The 16,595-nt window shown below is 49.5% G+C and overlaps 1 protein-coding gene across 2 annotated transcripts; it reads right to left on the reverse strand.

Annotated features, from left to right (window-relative positions):
- Positions 1-221: 221 nt before the first annotated feature.
- Gas2l2 (growth arrest-specific 2 like 2) lies at positions 222-7,772 on the reverse strand. 2 transcript variants are annotated; one of them, NM_001105823.2, is made up of 6 exons: positions 6,811-7,195; positions 5,728-5,969; positions 4,812-4,919; positions 3,730-3,826; positions 2,916-3,168; positions 222-2,241 (listed from the first exon to the last, which is right to left on the reverse strand). In NM_001105823.2, the coding sequence occupies exons 1-6, from the start codon at positions 7,193-7,195 to the stop codon at positions 753-755; spliced, it is 2,574 nt and encodes an 857-aa protein (NP_001099293.2). In that variant the 3' UTR covers positions 222-752. The 2 variants fall into 2 exon arrangements, with proteins under 2 accessions (NP_001099293.2, XP_038941475.1); XM_039085547.2 differs by having other exon boundaries at positions 2,026-2,241; positions 3,110-3,168; positions 6,811-7,772.
- Between the last annotated feature and the right edge of the window lie 8,823 nt (positions 7,773-16,595).

A 16,595-nucleotide genomic window follows, 5' to 3' on the forward strand; every position in this document is an offset into this window, starting at 1 on the left:
CAAAAGACCAAAGAGAAAAGGTTCTGGATGTGACTCCTTTCCCTCTCCAGCTAATCACAGATCACAACCACACAGAGGGGACCATCGCCTCCCTTCACAGATGCTTGCTTACAAGGCTCAGTCCTAACTTCTTCTACATCCCAGTCAGGGTCAAATTTGGGGCCTCAGAACCATAGATTCTTAGACACAGAGGTATGATGGATGCCATTAACCAGTTCACTGTCATCCTGAGCCATCCCTGTTCTCAGAACCAGAGGCAAATCTTCAAAGATTGTCCAAGTCCAAGGCTGCCGACCAGCCAGCTTTCGGGAACCTGTGCGGAGCTGCCCTGTCGCTGTCCAAGGTCCTGAGCACCGAACTGATAAGGAAGCTTCGCTTGCTGACAGCTCACCCCACTTTGTCCCCATCGCCTCCAGCAGAGACCATGTTTGGATTTGCACCTCTCTACTCTTCTGCAGTCTTGGGGGAAAGATCCCAAAAGCTGAGACGCACATATGTCTAATAACTGACGGCTGTGGAAATGCTCAGAGGCTGAGGAGCTGTTCTTGGTGGCAATGATAAGATGGGCTCTATCACCCCTGGCTTGATACTGGCTTGCAATGAGAGGTATGGGCTGCCCTTTTGCACAACTGATGGGGTCTTAGGACCTATTCCTGGCCGAGACACTGTGCTGAGTGAGGGACTGTACTTTCTCACACACACACTGCTGCACTGCATGTGTTTTTGCTGTGCTCGTCCTGATTTGAGGCTCTTCAGACCCAAGATTCCTCCTCCGGTGGAAGTGGGGTTCCATCAAGCTGCATAGGCTCCCGGCTCTCTGAAGGCTGGATGCTGCTCTCCAATGAGATGCTGGTTTCTTTCTTTTTCTCTTCCTCCTTTTTACCTACTCCATTCACATCCCCTCCTGTGCCACCTAATGTAGCTTTTAAGAGCCTGCTTCCAGGAGCTGTCCTGGCTGGACCAAGGAAGGGGTAAACCAGTGGCTTGGGAATCCTGGAAGGTCTCTTTTCGGGCCTGTGGTCTCTACGGGGCCGGATTCGGGGTCTCAGCTTCAGCTTGTAAATGGATGGGACCTTCTGGGGTTTCCGGAGAGTTCTTTTGCCCTTGCCCAGACATACCTTGGCTTTATCAGAACTGGGGTCTGAACATGAATGTGTGGGAGCTTTCAGGTTGGCAGATACAGGCAAGGTTGAGCAGTCCTGCCCTCTTGCAGGTGACGTGGTCTTCACCGTGGTACCCTGGGCACTTGGGCGTGCCTTTCTCCTTGTTCCCCTCTCTCTGGAAACTTGCTCCTCTTTGGGGCTTCCTGGGTTCACAATTGGCCTAGGGAGGCATTCAGATCCTACCTTCCAGGCTTTCAGATCCACTTTTAGGAGGCGTGGAGGACCCTGAACCAGTTCCTGGATGACTTTATCATAAGGACCCCTAGGCTCAGGCCACATCCCACCCAGGCTGGGGACATAGACCCCACTTCGAGGGATGGCTTGAGACCTTGTACCCTGAGTGCAGGCAGCCCCCACCTCCAGCAGTTTCATGTTGGCCACAAGCTCCTCTTTAAGGTTATCATAGAGGGCTGGCTCTCTGGTCCTGCCCAGGGGCAGAGAGGTGTATCTCTCTTTCCGTTCCTGTGTACCCAAGCTCCTGGGATCTTCAGTCCCTGAAGAAATCTGTATGACTTTCTGGTGGTCCTTGCTTACGTCCACAGAATGATGCCCATGTGTAGATCTATCCAGATTCCCTGCAAGGGCCCTCGATGAGAGGGAACCTCTCTGCATGGAGCCTCCACCTTCAGTACCCAAAGAGCCTCTTCCTGGAGTTGGGGGTCGGGCAGGGGACAGCCGAATAGGGATCTTGGTGAGCCCTTTGCCAGGGGATGAAGATTGAGCAGACATGGGTTCACTAATCTCTGGGGAGGCTCCCTGGTCGGGGAGCCAGATAGTGTGAGGACTGGCTAGGCTGGAGGAACGAGGTGGGGGAGATGGTCCTCTTGCTGGTGTCTTTTTACTGGTGGTCTCAGGGATTTGGAGCCTCTGGGGTATGGGAGCCTTGGTGTGTGCTCCTTGACTGTCTGCTTCCTTGGGAACCCAAGACGTGGGTGTCCTTCCTCTGGGCAGTTCACCTGGGCTTCTATTTACTCTCCTTTCTGATAGGGTACTCTGTAGGTCTGGTCCCCTACAAGGAGATGATAGTTGGGGACCAGGTGATGACATCCTCTGAGACAGAGTTGGTTTTTCTTGGGACCTGAAAAGAAGAAAAACAGGCTTGAAAAGGACTCAGGACAATCAGAGGCATTTCCCATGGGAACACTATAGGGGGCTTAAAGAACTAGTGTTCTCCCTGGGACTGACCAAGAGCCCTGTGCAGGCATTCTAGCAGCCTGGGCACCCTTGCTCCCTATGCAACATATAGAAAGGAACTTCAGACCTTTCAAGGGAAAATTCTAGACCAGAAGACTGATAATCTTCCCATATTCAGGGCAGGTTTCAATCTTAGCCCTATCACAAAGTGGAAGAACACTGAGCATGGCCTCAGCCTCCTTCTCTACAAGATGGCTAAGTATTTGGACCAACTAGATGACCTTTAAGTCCCGGATGCTGTTTTGATTGCAAACACCTGAAGCCTTGTCTTGTTCTGCATCCCTGGGGTGTAGAGTCCAGGGCCTTGTGCATACTAGGGGAGCATTGTTCCTATGGGTTATGTGGTTTTTGTGATATGGCCTCCTGAAGTGGCCTTGGAAGGGCCCAAATTCACAATCCTCCTGCCTTGGCTGCCTGAATGCTAGGACTCTAGGCATTTGCTATCATATCTGACTTATGAGACTTTTTTGTTAGGGTAAAATATTGTTCCCTTTATCTTGGGAGATGAACCACTGAGAATAGTCTTATGGGGGGCACTTCTACATCCCTCTCTTGTACCTCAGGAATGGAGCCATCTCTCTAGGGGTTCTGGCCCTCGCTGGGAATTCACTACGGGGTCCAGAAGAAGAGGGAGTGGGAGGCCTCAGTTTTCGGCTGGAAGAGGTGTATGTCTTCCAGTCCACTGGAGGCAGTGGGCTCTGTGAGCGGCTGATGGTCATCAGAGGCTGGGGCTGTGAAGGCCCATCCTGTACCTTCACTTCATGCTGCACCGGTGGTCCTGGAGGCTTCAGGAAGCTGCCTGGTTTGTGGGCTACCACAATAGGCCCCAGAGAAAGAAGAAGAAAAAAAGAGTTCAAGTCCTGTTTATGAAACTCATTGTTCCACCCTGTCAAATTCTCCTTATTCCCCCGTAGAGGTACCAGAGCCTATTGTGGTAGTCCCAGTTTCTATAAAGGGACTCAGGGGACACAGTCTGGTCAGGGAGCCCAACATCAGGATTTACTGAAAGCTATGTGGCATTGCCGACCTGCAACTTTTATTTAAATTGTATGCTTATTCAGGGTGACTTGAGGTACTGATGCAGATTAGAGAAGGACTGAAAACCTCCTGAGACAGACTTCAGCCCCACTGTGTGGACCCAAGGCCAAATCTGAACTCTACTGACGTGTACCTTGGCCAACGTTTCTGCATGCCTTGCGCGCCACCTTGTGGCTACTCTTAGTATTGAGCCATGACTGCCTTTCGGTCCTCACCCACAGATCCCGGTACAGCGGGCCCTGAAGATCAGGCCTATTTACCCTCCCACAAGTGGCCTCTCAACTAGGAGCTATGTCTAATCAGCCCCGTAGGGAAAAACTTCTGGGGAACTCACAGAGGGATGTGCACCGGCAGGGGTCATGTTTATCCAGATAATGACCCAGCGTGTCCCAGCCACCCCCAACACGTACCATCACGTGGCTCCGGAGGATCTGAGGGGACAAAAGTGAGGTTGAGAGCTGAGTGGAGGGTTTTCCCTATTCCTGTATGCTCCCTTACACACGTGTGTGATTGGGAGACCCGCATCAGACATCACTTGTCAAGGGTGGGGGCCAAACTGCTAAACAGGAAGCAGCACAGCCACAACTGGACAAGGGATCACACAGGCATTTGGAATACTCGCCAGGTCCCAGGACACTCTTGTTGCCATACAGGGCTTTGCGCCTGCCTCTGCTTGCAATTGCTATGGATCTATTATGCCCGTGATGTGTGTCAAAGACAGTAGGAATCCTGCTCAACTCTGAAATGGCACAGGTCCTATAGACTTTCCAAACTTTAATTCCCACAGTTCAAAAGTGGAGCCACAATCCCTGGCCCATGTCCACATCACAAGACTACTTATTGCCACAAGGTCTCAGGTTGTTGTTGGCTCTGCTCCAAGGTGTGCTCTATGCCCCCAAGGAAGGGGCTTGGCCACGCTCAACTGCTGTCCACATTCCTAAGCATAGAGCATCTCCCGGAGATGAAGCCAGACACGGGGAAGGGCTATCGAGAAGCCTACCCCAGATCTTCAATGCTGCTAGAGGGGGGTACTTTGGGATCCACATGGCTGGGGCTGCACACGGAACACAAAAGCCCAGGTTCTTGGGTCCCTTACTCTGACCTATCCTATGGAGTAGGAAAATGAGGGTACCCCCTTATACTGTATTTCTGCCTGGGGGCACCCTGTAGACTCGGCTCTGATGGAGATGCTGGAGGATGATGATACCAGCTCTACTGAGGGGAGCATATGATAAGCTTGTCAACTTTGACTGGATCTTCTGGAAATTTCCAAGATAAGGGAAAGCCTCACGGCCCGGTGACTTGGGGTGCATGGTGGGTGACTTCCTGCCCTCACCCCCAGGCTTAGTCAAGGTTCTATGAAAATAAATCCCAATTCACTGACCCTGGATGTCCCCCCACCTAAGTCAGACTTACCCGGATGAAGATGAGAGTGTTGGAGTCCCCCACTCTGTACTTGCCATCAGATATCTTGACCATGGAGAATTGCACTGGGCATGTGCAGTGGCTCACAAGGCTCTGCACCTGTGGGCAGTGGTGGCAGAGGCTCAGGTCTCTTCTCTGCCTGAGTACCTAAGGCTACTCTTATACTGGGTCAAGCTAAGTACCACCAGGCTGGGGCTGAGGTCAGGGCTGGGGACTGAGAGGCAAGTAGGAAGGGGAAGGCTTTTTAAAACACCTGGGGCAGCCCCCTGGTGTCCACTTCCCCTGCTGATGGTGGGATATATTGAGCTGTGCTATCTGGCCATTGTAGAACATCCATCACAGGCCTTCAGGTAAGAAACCGTCCCGAAGGATTGCTTGGGCTCATGAGTTTGAGACCACCTTTGGCCACACAGCAAAGGGAAGGAAAGAGCAGAGCAAAGCAGAAGAGAAGAAATGGGGAGATGGGGGGAAGAAAAAATGAAAAAAGGGGGGAAGCCTCTGAGAGCTCCACTTTCCGAAGTGACGGGAATAGGGATAGCCTCAGGGAGCTCCTCCATGGTGCGACCCCACTCTTTGTCCCATGGACTTTATGTTGGGTTACTTAAGTCTCACAGAAAATAGGCACTGTGTCTCCTTACACTAGATGCTGGTGAAGAGAAGTTCAGAAAGGTTAAATGATTTGCTCAAAGCCACATGGCGGGCGATAGCTGGTAGCGAGGACACCACGTTCTTGACACCCAGTCCTCAGGGCTAAATGAGAGGTGCAGTGCCAGGCTGGTGCAAAGGCAGCAATAGCTGATGTCACATGTGGTTAGGGGTGGGGCTCAGTGTGGAGCAGGGCAGTGGAGACTGGGAAAGAGGAAGGCAGGGCACATGCGCGGCCTGAGGGCGTAGCCGGGCACCTCACCATCTGGTCCAGGTTGTGGAAGTGGCAAGGCCTGCGGGCAGGGGGTACGGGTGGTGGCGGGTCCGGGGAGGGCAGGTCCAGGTCGCGCCGCAGCTCCTCCTCAATTTCCTCTTCCAGATACACCAGGGAGGGCGCTGCCACCCCAAAGCGCCAAGCGCGGCGACCCAGCTCCAGTAGACATAATACCACGCTCTTGACGTTCTTGCGTAGTACCAGGTCCTCTGTCTCGAACATCAGCACCTCTGGTGTGGGACAAAGGAGAGAAGGGGGCACGAGTGACTTAAGTCTCCCTCTGGAACCCATCCCAAGGCAGGGAGGGGTAGTGGATACAGGAGGATGGCTCCAGTCTCAGCATCACAGGTGGAGGAAGCTCTTAGAAGGAGTCCACACGAGGCAGCCAGGCTAACTGCAGAAGCTGGTATTTGGAACCTGGCTGATCCCAGGGCAAAAGGAGAGCTCTTCCTATCTGGCTCTCCTGCGGTCCACTTAGCCAACAAGAAGATCCTAGCGGGAAGTAGTTTCTCCTCTTCTTCCCCATCCTCCGGACACCCTAAATTCAGCTCTAGATAACAAGGCTAACTTGACTATAGACTTTGGCTGCCTTACCCTAAAAGGCTCAGTCCAGGACTGCTCTCCTTAGCCCAAATCTCCTCCCTCTTGTTGCCCTTGCTGGAGTCCACTACTATGTCATCAGACTGACCACCTTCCCATTCCCATTCTGGGAGATATATATCTTTGAAACACGCATCACCCTGGGATGTAATTTCTGAATTTACCTGTCTGCCTTCCTAGAGCATGCATTCCCGGGCATTTGGACCCTACTCGCCTAGGTACCCATCATGCACTGGAAACAGAAGAGGCAATGCATATATCCTCGTGGATTTAATCGTTGGTGAATGTCTATTGGTCATCAGTGTGACTTACTAAGGATTTACTGTGAAATGGAGAAACTGATGCACTAAAGGAAAACCACTGCATGGAAAATCTAGAATACTTCAACTCCTGACCCCCAGGTCTAACTTAGCTTAAGTCTCCAAGTGATGCGTGCCCCTACAGCATAAAGGTCTGAGGTGGTTGCATTACCTTGGATCCCCATCTCCTTGCGACACCACTGGATAAAGTTGGAGATGTTGTCCCTGGCCTGGAACGTACCCGGCTGAGCAGCCCCATTGCAGAAAACGCCAACCTGGGGCATGGGAATCTTTTGAACTCTCTCAGGTGCCTCAGCCAGGAAAGCCAGAGCAGCCTCCGTGACGGTGTTGGCATGCCGGCACAACACCAGGCCAGTCTCCAGCACCCGCAGGAAGTTGGCTGCGTCAATGTCCAGCCCGTACAGATCCCGAAGCCACTCAGCCAGGTCTTCCTTCATGACCTCCAGGTACTGCTCGCTGGACTTGAAGGGTCGGATGCTGCGCACAGGAGGTCCTGGGGTCCTGGGTTTCCTCCCGTGTCCCACATGCTGAGACATGATTGGGACTCAAGTATGGGAGCAAGTAGGAGCCTCCTGTCCCACACTGTTGGCACTTTACTTCTGCTACCTGCTAGGTCAAGGTCCTGGCGCAGTTCTCCTTGATTCAATGGGTCCCCTTCAACCCTCTAAGATCCCAGCGTGTCTGACTCTGCGGCTTGCTTGCTGGGGCTTCAGTCTCTGGGCGAGGCCCAGCCCCCACTGCCCACATTCCTCAGTCCCTGCCTGAACTTTGGTAGCTTGCAGCAGCAACCGACCTCACTCTCAGCTGCTTAGTCCATTCAGAGTTCAGAGCTTCGGGGACTGGTGGAAGTTGAGGGTAGTCCTCTCTTCCCAGGGCTGGACAGGTCATCTGCTGCCATGGTCATCCGCCAGGGAGCCCAGGGAGCCGGGAAGACAAGCATGTCGGCCGCAGCCTGCTGCTCTGCTTTCCTTCCTCTCCTTGGAGACAGCAGCTGCTACAAACACTCCTTGTTAACCCTTCCTTCCAGCAGCCAAGTGCCCGTTGGCCTGAGCACAGGGGGCCAGCCAGAGAAGATGGGACTGGGTCTCTGTCACAGTTGACTCCTGGGGGCTTTGGGGTAGTTGAGGGAGAAGTTCAGGGTCTGGGGCTTAAGGATGGGTGAGCACTGGAAGTGAATGAGCAGAGACACAGAAATAGAGCCTTAAGATGGGAGCTTTGCCCTAAATCCCTTTGGAGGTGGCACGCAGGCCCTGGTCTCTCTGTGCCTTAGTTTGTCAACTGTCCAATGGGAAGGACAATGACTATCCTAGGGTGCTGTGAGGAACAAGGGAATTGTGTGTGTGTGTGTGTGTGTGTGTGTGTGTGTGTGTGTGTGTGTAAACACCAGAATACACAGACACAGCCTGGGTGAGCCCCAGCACTCCCAAAGCTCTCCCAGCAGCTCTGTCTGAACGCCATGACTCCCATCCGCTCTGGAGAATTTGTTCCATCCATGTGATTCTTCTAGAACAATCTCCTCCCATGGTCACAGCAATGCATTCTCTCTCTCTCTCTCGCTCTCGCTCCGTCCCTCCCTCCTCTTCCTCCTCCTCTTTCTTCTCTGTTTTGTCCATGTATGTATGTATGTATGTATGTATGTATGTATGTATGTATGTATGTATGTAGTTAGTTAGTTAGTTTTTTGGGACAGTGTTTCTCTGTGTAGCCCTGGCTGCCCTGGAACTCACTCTGTAGAAGGCCTCCAACTCAGAGATCCAACCACCTCTGTCTCTAAAGCGATGAAATTAGAGACAACACCCCACCATCCCCTGGCTAACAGAGTTCTTAAGCCTCTACCATGTACCAGACACCATCACAGAGCTTAGATAGAGCAACAAACAAAAACGTCACTGCCTGAACTCATGCAGGCTACATGTATGTTACATATATGTGACTGGGAGGTGGGTGGTAGATGAACAAAGAAGTCTGGTTCAGAGTGCAGGCACATCCCCATAATTTCAGCAGCTGGGAAGCTGAGGCAGGAGGGTTGAGAGTTCGAGGCCAGCCTACATAGCAAACTCAAGTCCAGATTGGCATACATGGTAAGACCCCGTCTCAAAAAAAAAAATCAAAAGACAAAACAAGTAACAACTGAATAGATGGGTAGTCAATCAGGCAGTGATAAATACCAGGAGGGGATACAGGAGAAGAGAGTGGTGGCTTTAGAGGAGGTAATGCCATTCATACAGGAAAGCCTTGATGACAAGGTGTCACCTGAACTGAGACCTGAGAGAATGAGGACATGAGCCTGCATGAGGAAGAAAAGCCACCAGTGCCGAGGCTTGGAGGCAGGAGCATGCTTGGTATGTTCCAAGAATAGCAGTGCTAAAAAAAGAAAGAATAGCAACAGGAGGTAGCTGGAGAGATAGTTCCGCAGCACTTAAGAGGGATCGCTGCTTCCCGGGACCCATATAATAACTATCTGTAACGCCTGCCCCAGAGGATCTGATGCCCTCTTCTGTCCTCCATGGGCACCTGCACACCCATGGCGCACAGACGTACACACACACACACACACACACACACACACACACACACACACGTTTAAGAACAAAAGTGAGGAGGGATGGACAGTCTGCTCGGCAGTGAACAACACTGGCTGCTCTTGCAGCAGACTTGAGTTCAGGTCCCAGCATGCACATGGCTGCTCACAGATAATTGGTAACTGCGGTTCCAGGGGATTAGGCACCCTCTTCTGGCCTCTGCTAGCACCAGGCTCGCACATGGTACACATACACATATGTGGGCAAACACTCATAGAGATGAAATAAAAATAAACAAATCTTTCTTAGAAGGATGAGCAGGAGAAGGGCTGGAGGGATGTCTTAGTGGTTAAGAGCTCTCTGGCTGCTCTTCCAGAGGATCTGGGTTTGATTCCCAGCACCCACATGTAGCTCACAGCTGTCTGTAACTCTAGCTGCAGGGGATCCAACACCCTCGACGGGCCTCCCTGGACAACAGGCCATGAATGCATATAGTAAACAGAGTATGGTATAGCAGCAAGCACATTAAATGAGTAAAACCTGAAAAAAAAAACAGTAAAGAGAACAGACATGAGGCAAGAAGAAATGAGGCCCCAAGTCAGCCAGAGCCTGGCAGGGGGATGCCAAGATGCCTTTTCTCTGAGTGAAATGGTGAGTGTACTATGGAGTTGAGGGTAGGGACACGCCCTTACTTGGGCAGCTGTGTGGAGGGACTGCAGTGCCACAGGAATAAGTGAACTTTGGAATACCAGCACCATCTAAGGAGGGCAGTGGCGGCTTAGACCAGGTGATGACAGGGAGCCACAGGCCATGTTGCCCCTGCAGAGTTCATAGAATTGATCTAAAACAGGGTGTCCAGCCTTGACACTCTGAGGCCCTGACTAGTTAGTTCTTTATTGTAGAGGACTGTCCTGAGCACTGTGGGACATTTGTCAGAAGGTCCTCTCCCCACCAATATGCCCATAGTATGTACCTCAGACTGTTACAACATCTTAGAACATCTCCACTATTGCCCTATGTCTTCTGAATGGCAAAAATCTTCCCTTTCTTCACCTAGGGAGCTTCTCATCTAAATGATCATGTGACCCAGCACCATCCACACAGAGCCCTACCTGTGATTTTTTTTAAAAAAGCTTTTAAAATGTACTTTTATTTATTTAATGTCTGTCAATGTTATGTTTGCATGCGTGTCTGTGTACCACGTGCATGCCTAGTGCTCTTGAGGCTGAAGAGGGCATTGGATCCCCTTGAACTGGAGTGACAGAGTGTGCGAGTCACCATGCGGTTGTTGGGAATTGAACTCAGGTCCTCTGGAAGAGCAGCCAGTGCTCTTAACTGCTGAGACATCTTCCCAGCGCCCTTCTCTGTGGCTTCTGAATTGGTGCTACAAGACGGGCTTCTCCCAATTGGATGTTATGGTTTTAGGGATGCAGTTGTGAAGCCATGTTCCCTGTATACATAGAGAGCTAAGGGAAGGACTGGCAAACAAACATAAAGATAAAGGGACAGAGGACTTTGGGGTACACAAGACCTTTGGGGACAGGGAACCTTAGGGTACTGGAGTTCTTATTTTTGTTGTCTAATGCCAACCACTTGTCTTCCTGCCCATCTGTCAGCCAGATAAAAAACGAAAAGACCGCCTAAAACAGTGACTTGTTCAGAAGGAAGTAACACATACACACACACACACACACACACACACACACACACACACACACACACACACAAACACACACACCTCAAAGTAGGTAAAAGGATGGCTTTTCTGTCTGTGGCTCCCTCCAGTTACTACTACCACTTACAGAATCCATCCCGGCTTCCCAGGGCTCTGTCTTCCCCAGACTTGTGGAGAAGATGCAGAGAGTGCGTGGGCTCTGACAGCTTCCTTTAAGGATGTGACGTGTAAGGTATATACGTAACTTTTCTTCACATGAGCTGCGCCAAGGTTTAGGCATTTGGCCCCACACAGCTGCAAGGGAGGCTGAAACTAGCTGGTGGCCATGAGTCCTGTCAGTCAGTGTTCAGAGGTGGTTCTTCACTAAAAGGAAGAAGGGGAAAGTGGAGACAGAGACAAATTATAGTCCCAACCATACAGTAGTCCCACAAACAAAATCTTTATAAGTCTTGGCTTTGTGGTTTGTGTAAAGAGTCAGGCAGCAAATCTTTTGGCTTTTGGTGCCATATACCATCTGTGTTACAGATTGCCCTTTGTTTTTTATTTTAATTTTTATGACTCAATTAGCATGTAAGGCAACATTCATATACAATCAGACTATGTGTACATACAGGATCTAACCTGCCAAGCCTTAAGTTATCTAAGCTAAAATTTTAAAAATCTGTAGTCTGTTTCAGTTAAATACAACGTTTCCTCTAACATGCACCCATATGTATGTGCACATACAGCGTGCATGCGGAAATCAGAGGGCAACTTGCAGGGGTCAGTTCTACTCCTCCACCATGTGGGCCCAAGGGATCCAACTCAGGTCCCCAGGCTTGGTCAAAAGTTTTCTTACACTCTAAGCCACGAGCCTTCTTGCTGACCCAACCTCAGGGGTTTAAACCTACACATGAAACAGCGGAGAACTTTAATAGAGATTTAGTCTCTATTAAACTTAAGTCTGGGAGGGAATTGGGTAGACTTGTGTTCTAAATGGAAGACTTAATGTTGTGAATAAAATTTGAGTTAGGTCTTATTAAAGAAATGAGAGGGCCGGAAAGGTGGTTGAGTGGTTAAGGGCACTTGCTGCTCTTGTAGAGGACCTAGGTTCAGTTCCTAGCACCCCCATATTGGCCTACAATCACCCATAATTCTTTTTTTTTTATTATTAACTTGAGTATTTCTTATATACATTTCGAGTGTTATTCCCTTTCCCGGTTTCCGGGCAAACATCCCCCTAATCCCTCCCCTTCCCCTTCTTTATGGGTGTTCCCCTCCCCATCCTCCCCTCATTGCCGCCCTCCCCCCAACAATCTAGTTCACTGGGGGTTCAGTCTTAGCAGGACCCAGGGCTTCCCCTTCCACTGGTGCTCTTACTAGGATATTCATTGCTACCTATGAGGTCAGAGTCCACGGTCAGTCCATGTATAGTCTTTAGGTAGTGGCTTAGTCCCTGGAAGCTCTGGTTGCTTGGCATTGTTGTACCTATGGGGTCTCGAGCCCCTTCAAGCTCTTCCAGTTCTTTCTCTGATCCCTTCAACGGGGGTCCTATTCTCAGTTCAGTGGTTTGCTGCTGGCATTTGCCTCTGTATTTGCTGTATTCTGGCTGTGTCTCTCAGGAGCGATCTACATCCAGCTCCTGTCGGCCTGCACTTCTTTGCTTCATCTATCTTGTCTAATTGAATGGCTGTATATGTGTGGGCCACATGTGGGGCAGGCTCTGAATGGGTGTTACTTCAGTCTCTGTTTTAATCTTTGCCTCTCTATTCCCTGCCACGGGTATTCTTATTCCCCTTTTAAAGAAGGAGTGAAGCATTCACATTTTGATCATCCGTCTTGAGTTTCATGTGTTCTAGGCATCTAAGGTAATTCAAGCATTTGGGCTAATAGCCACTTATCAATGAGTGCATACCATGTGTGTTTTTCTGTGATTGGGTTACCTCACTTAGGATGATATTTTCCAGTTCCAACCATTTGCCTACGAATTTCATAAAGTCATTGTTTTTGATAGCTGAGTAATATTCCATTGTGTAGATGTACCACATTTTCTGTATCCATTCCTCTGTTGAAGGGCATCTGGGTTCTTTCCAGCTTCTGGCTATTATAAATAAGGCTGCGAAGAACATAGTGGAGCACGTGTCTTTTTTATATGTTGGGGCATCTTTTGGGTATATGCCCAAGAAAGATATAGCTGGATCCTCAGGCAGTTCAATGTCCAATTTTCTGAGGAACCTCCAGACTGACTTCCAGAATGGTTGTACCAGTCTGCAATCCCACCAACAATGGAGGAGTGTTCCTCTTTCTCTGCATCCTCGCCAGCATCTGCTGTCATCTGAGTTTTTGTTCTTAGCCATTCTCACTGGTGTGAGGTGAAATCTCAGGGGTGTTTTGATTTGCATTTCCCTTATGACTAAAGATGTTGAACATTTTAGGTGTTTCTCAGCCATTCGGCATTCCTCAGCTGTGAATTCTTTGTTTAGCTCTGAACCCCATTTTTAATAGGGTTATTTGTCTCCCTGCGGTCTAACTTCTTGAGTTCTTTGTATATTTTGGATATAAGGCCTCTATCTGTTGTAGGATTGGTAAAGATCTTTTCCCAATCTGTTGGTTGCCGTTTTGTCCTAACCACAGTGTCCTTTGCCTTACAGAAGCTTTGCAGTTTTATGAGATCCCATTTGTTGATTCTTGATCTTAGAGCATAAGCCATTGGTGTTTTGTTCAGGAAATTTTTTCCAGTGCCCATGTGTTCCAGATGCTTCCTTAGTTATCACCCAAAATTCTAATGCTAGGGATCTAACGCCCTCTTCTGGCCTCCATGGGCACCAGGCATGCATATGGTACACATACGTTCATGTAGGTAAAACACTCACACATATAAGATAAAAATAGATAAAATTTCTATTTAAAAAAGAAAGACATGAGAAATTCTGTGCTCATATTCTTCGTAGGTCAGAGAACATGTTGATGAACAGAAATTAAGGGGATTTAGACACAGAGCCATCATCTGTGCCATCTGTGACAAAGGAAGGACACAGTCACCCTCTTGTCTTGTTAGTGTGAGTTGGTCTGCTGTCACTTACAGGCAAAATGACTTTGGAAACCGCAAGTCCACTAGTAGACAAAGTAGTGTTTATCCTGCCTACGTAGAGGTGACTGGGAAGAACCATGAGTTTTACAGCCTGGGTCAGAAGGCTACATGCTTTTCTGATGCTTTCCCTGCCCAGAAGGCATCTGGTTCTGTCTTTGGGAGTTTGACGGGCCCCAGTCCCTTTTGGTTAGCCTGTGACCTTGGTTGGAATCCATTGGATTCATGGAATAACTCCAGAGTACCCAGAAGCAGTGATGAATCCATTCTTAGGGCAGCTGCGGTGACATGTTACACCTGAATTCCCGAATGCTTCACAATTGGTGTTCTGTGGTAGAAATTTAGCTATGGTGCCAGGACCAAAAATCTCCTTCTTCCCAACTAATCAGTGGTTCTGTGAACTTCTCCATAACCAGAGAAATCTCTCCTACTTGCTTTAGCCAGACCTGTTTTCTGTTGCTTATGGCTAAGCCCCCTATTGATGTGCACAAGCATCCTTCAAGCCCAGGAGACTGGTCTGTCCCTAAGTCTCCTCCCTGATCTCCCCTAGAAGACACATGCTCTTCTCTCCAGCATTTGGATCACACCTACTATCAGGGAGAGCTGGCGGGTGACTTTAGTGTAGCTCAACTCCAGGAACAGAGACCTCTGGCTGTGTTGAAATCACAGACCTGGCCTGTGGAACAGGGAGCGTGGGCTGTTTCCTAGGGCCACTAGTGTGGGAAGGATGGAGAGATGATGCCTCAGCTTTTGCTCAGTGGGTTCTTGAAGGCTTGGGAAAGGCAGGCCAGCTCCTGGGGACTGTGGAGGGAATTGGCAGTTTCCAAAATTCAGCATGGTCTGGTTCTAAGGAAATGCATGCCCTGGGGAACAGAAGGATGGAGGCCAGGGGCTGGCCAGCTAAGCGGAGGTTAGGCAAGAAAAGGGAGGAAAAAGAGAGTCTCTGGGACCCACACCAGCCTGTGGCTTCAGTGACAGAGTACTCAGCACAAGCCAGAGAGTCTGATGATGCCCGTGGCCATGAATAATGTCACCAGGACATTGAACCAGTCCTGCATTCCCTACCTTTTGGTTTATTGGGTGAATAAGTGGTATGAAGTTGGGGCCATGGCTAGTTAGCCATTTTAATCTTTGATCAGCCACATACACTTTAGCTGACCTATGTTCAACTTTCCAAAGTCCTGCTCCCTTTCTTTACACAAGCTAGGATTTTCCCGGAGGGTCCTAACAGAGGCGTATATGGATATATGGCCCTAATGGATGATTTAAAGCTATCCGTATTGCCAATTTATCCTCCTCTCCCTCCCTCCTTCCCTCCCTCCCTCCTTCCCTTCTCTCCTCTCTCCTCCTCCTCCTCCTCCTCTTCTTCCTCTTCTTCCTCTTCTTCCTCTTCTTCCTCTTCTTCTTCTTCTTCTTCTTCTTCTTCTTCTTCTTCTTCTTCTTCTTCTTCTTCTTCTCTCTCTCTGTCTCTCTCTCTCTGTCTCTCTCTCTCTGTCTCTCTCTGTCTCTCTGTCTCTCTGTCTCTCTGTCTCTCTCTCTCTCTCTCTCTCTCTCTCTCTCTCTCTCCAGGATCTCATTTATAGCCCAGGCTGGTCTCAAACTCACAATCACCCTATCTCGGATTCCCAAATACTGGGCTCACAGTCATGCATCTCTGTTTGGTATGAGGCTTTCCCTTGTTCCCTGGGCATGCTCTATGAACAGTAGAGCTCAGGCTTGCTAGTAAAGGCAACTCATTCTTTCCTGATACTGAACCCTTTGTATGGAAAACACGTCATTTCAAGTTTTCACACATTCTCATTGGGGGTCCCCTCTCCAGGGGGCTTCTGGGTAGCATGTAGTGTATCCAGAGGTAGTGTAGGAGGTGTTCTGCCTATATTCTGGTAAAATTGTGTATTCACGTGCTTTCACTGAAAGCTGGTTTTATTCCTGTGAGAACAAGTCCTGATGTGGTCTTAGGCTAGCATTATTTTTACGACACTCCAACTTTTTAAAAAAAAGATGTCTTTATCTTATGTATACATGTTTTGCCTGCACGTATGTCCATGCACCATGTGTGTGCCTGGTGCCTGCAGAGGCCAGAAGGTGGTACCGAATCCTCTGGAACTGGAGTGGTAGATAGTTGTGAGCCACCATATTGGCACTGGGAACCTAACAGGGTCCTCTGCAAAAATGATAAGTGCTTTTAGCTGCTGAACCAGCTCTTCAGCCTCCGACACACATTGAAATTCCATAAACCCCCAAATCACCCTAAGAAAAGTAAAGGACAAAGCTGGTGGGTAGGTCGGACCTGGAGAGGTAGTTGAGATGAACTGGGCCTTGGGAATTTGGGTCTCAGTTTCCTAAGTCCCGGGCTGGGTTTGTTGACTTAGGTGTGTCTGTCAAGGAATATTGGGGCTTAGAGAATGACTCAAGGATATGACCCCTAAGTGTCATCCCTGGCAAATGGCCTAACTGAATAACTGTTCCTGTAAAATGATTGCCGCTGAAGGTCTGATAGGCTTTATATTTATGTGGTAGAGGTGGGATTTGAACTCAGTCTACCGGGGCCAAACCTATTCCCCACTGGAATCCTCCTTGGGGTAAGGTAGGGGACATGTGGGTTTTGTTTGAGTCTGGAGATTAGAGAAAAGATATCGGTCCCTAAGTAGAGCCTTAGGCAGCTGAGATTC

This window comes from Rattus norvegicus, chromosome 10 (genome assembly GCF_036323735.1).
Source record: "Rattus norvegicus strain BN/NHsdMcwi chromosome 10, GRCr8, whole genome shotgun sequence".
In the NCBI taxonomy this organism is placed as follows: Eukaryota; Metazoa; Chordata; class Mammalia; order Rodentia; family Muridae; genus Rattus; species Rattus norvegicus.

What these genes read in the sequence shown, in the direction of transcription:
- Gas2l2 (NM_001105823.2), bottom strand. Translation starts at nt 7,195, where the DNA reads ATGTCTCAGCATGTGGGACACGGGAGGAAACCCAGGACCCCAGGACCT. An exon ending in ACACTCTCATCTTCATCCGG is followed by an intron (nt 3,827 to 4,811) that starts GTAAGTCTGACT and finishes TTGTCCCCTCAG; the next exon opens with ATCCTCCGGAGCCACGTGAT. An exon ending in CTGCCGGTGCACATCCCTCT is followed by an intron (nt 3,169 to 3,729) that starts GTGAGTTCCCCA and finishes CTATTGTGGTAG; the next exon opens with CCCACAAACCAGGCAGCTTC.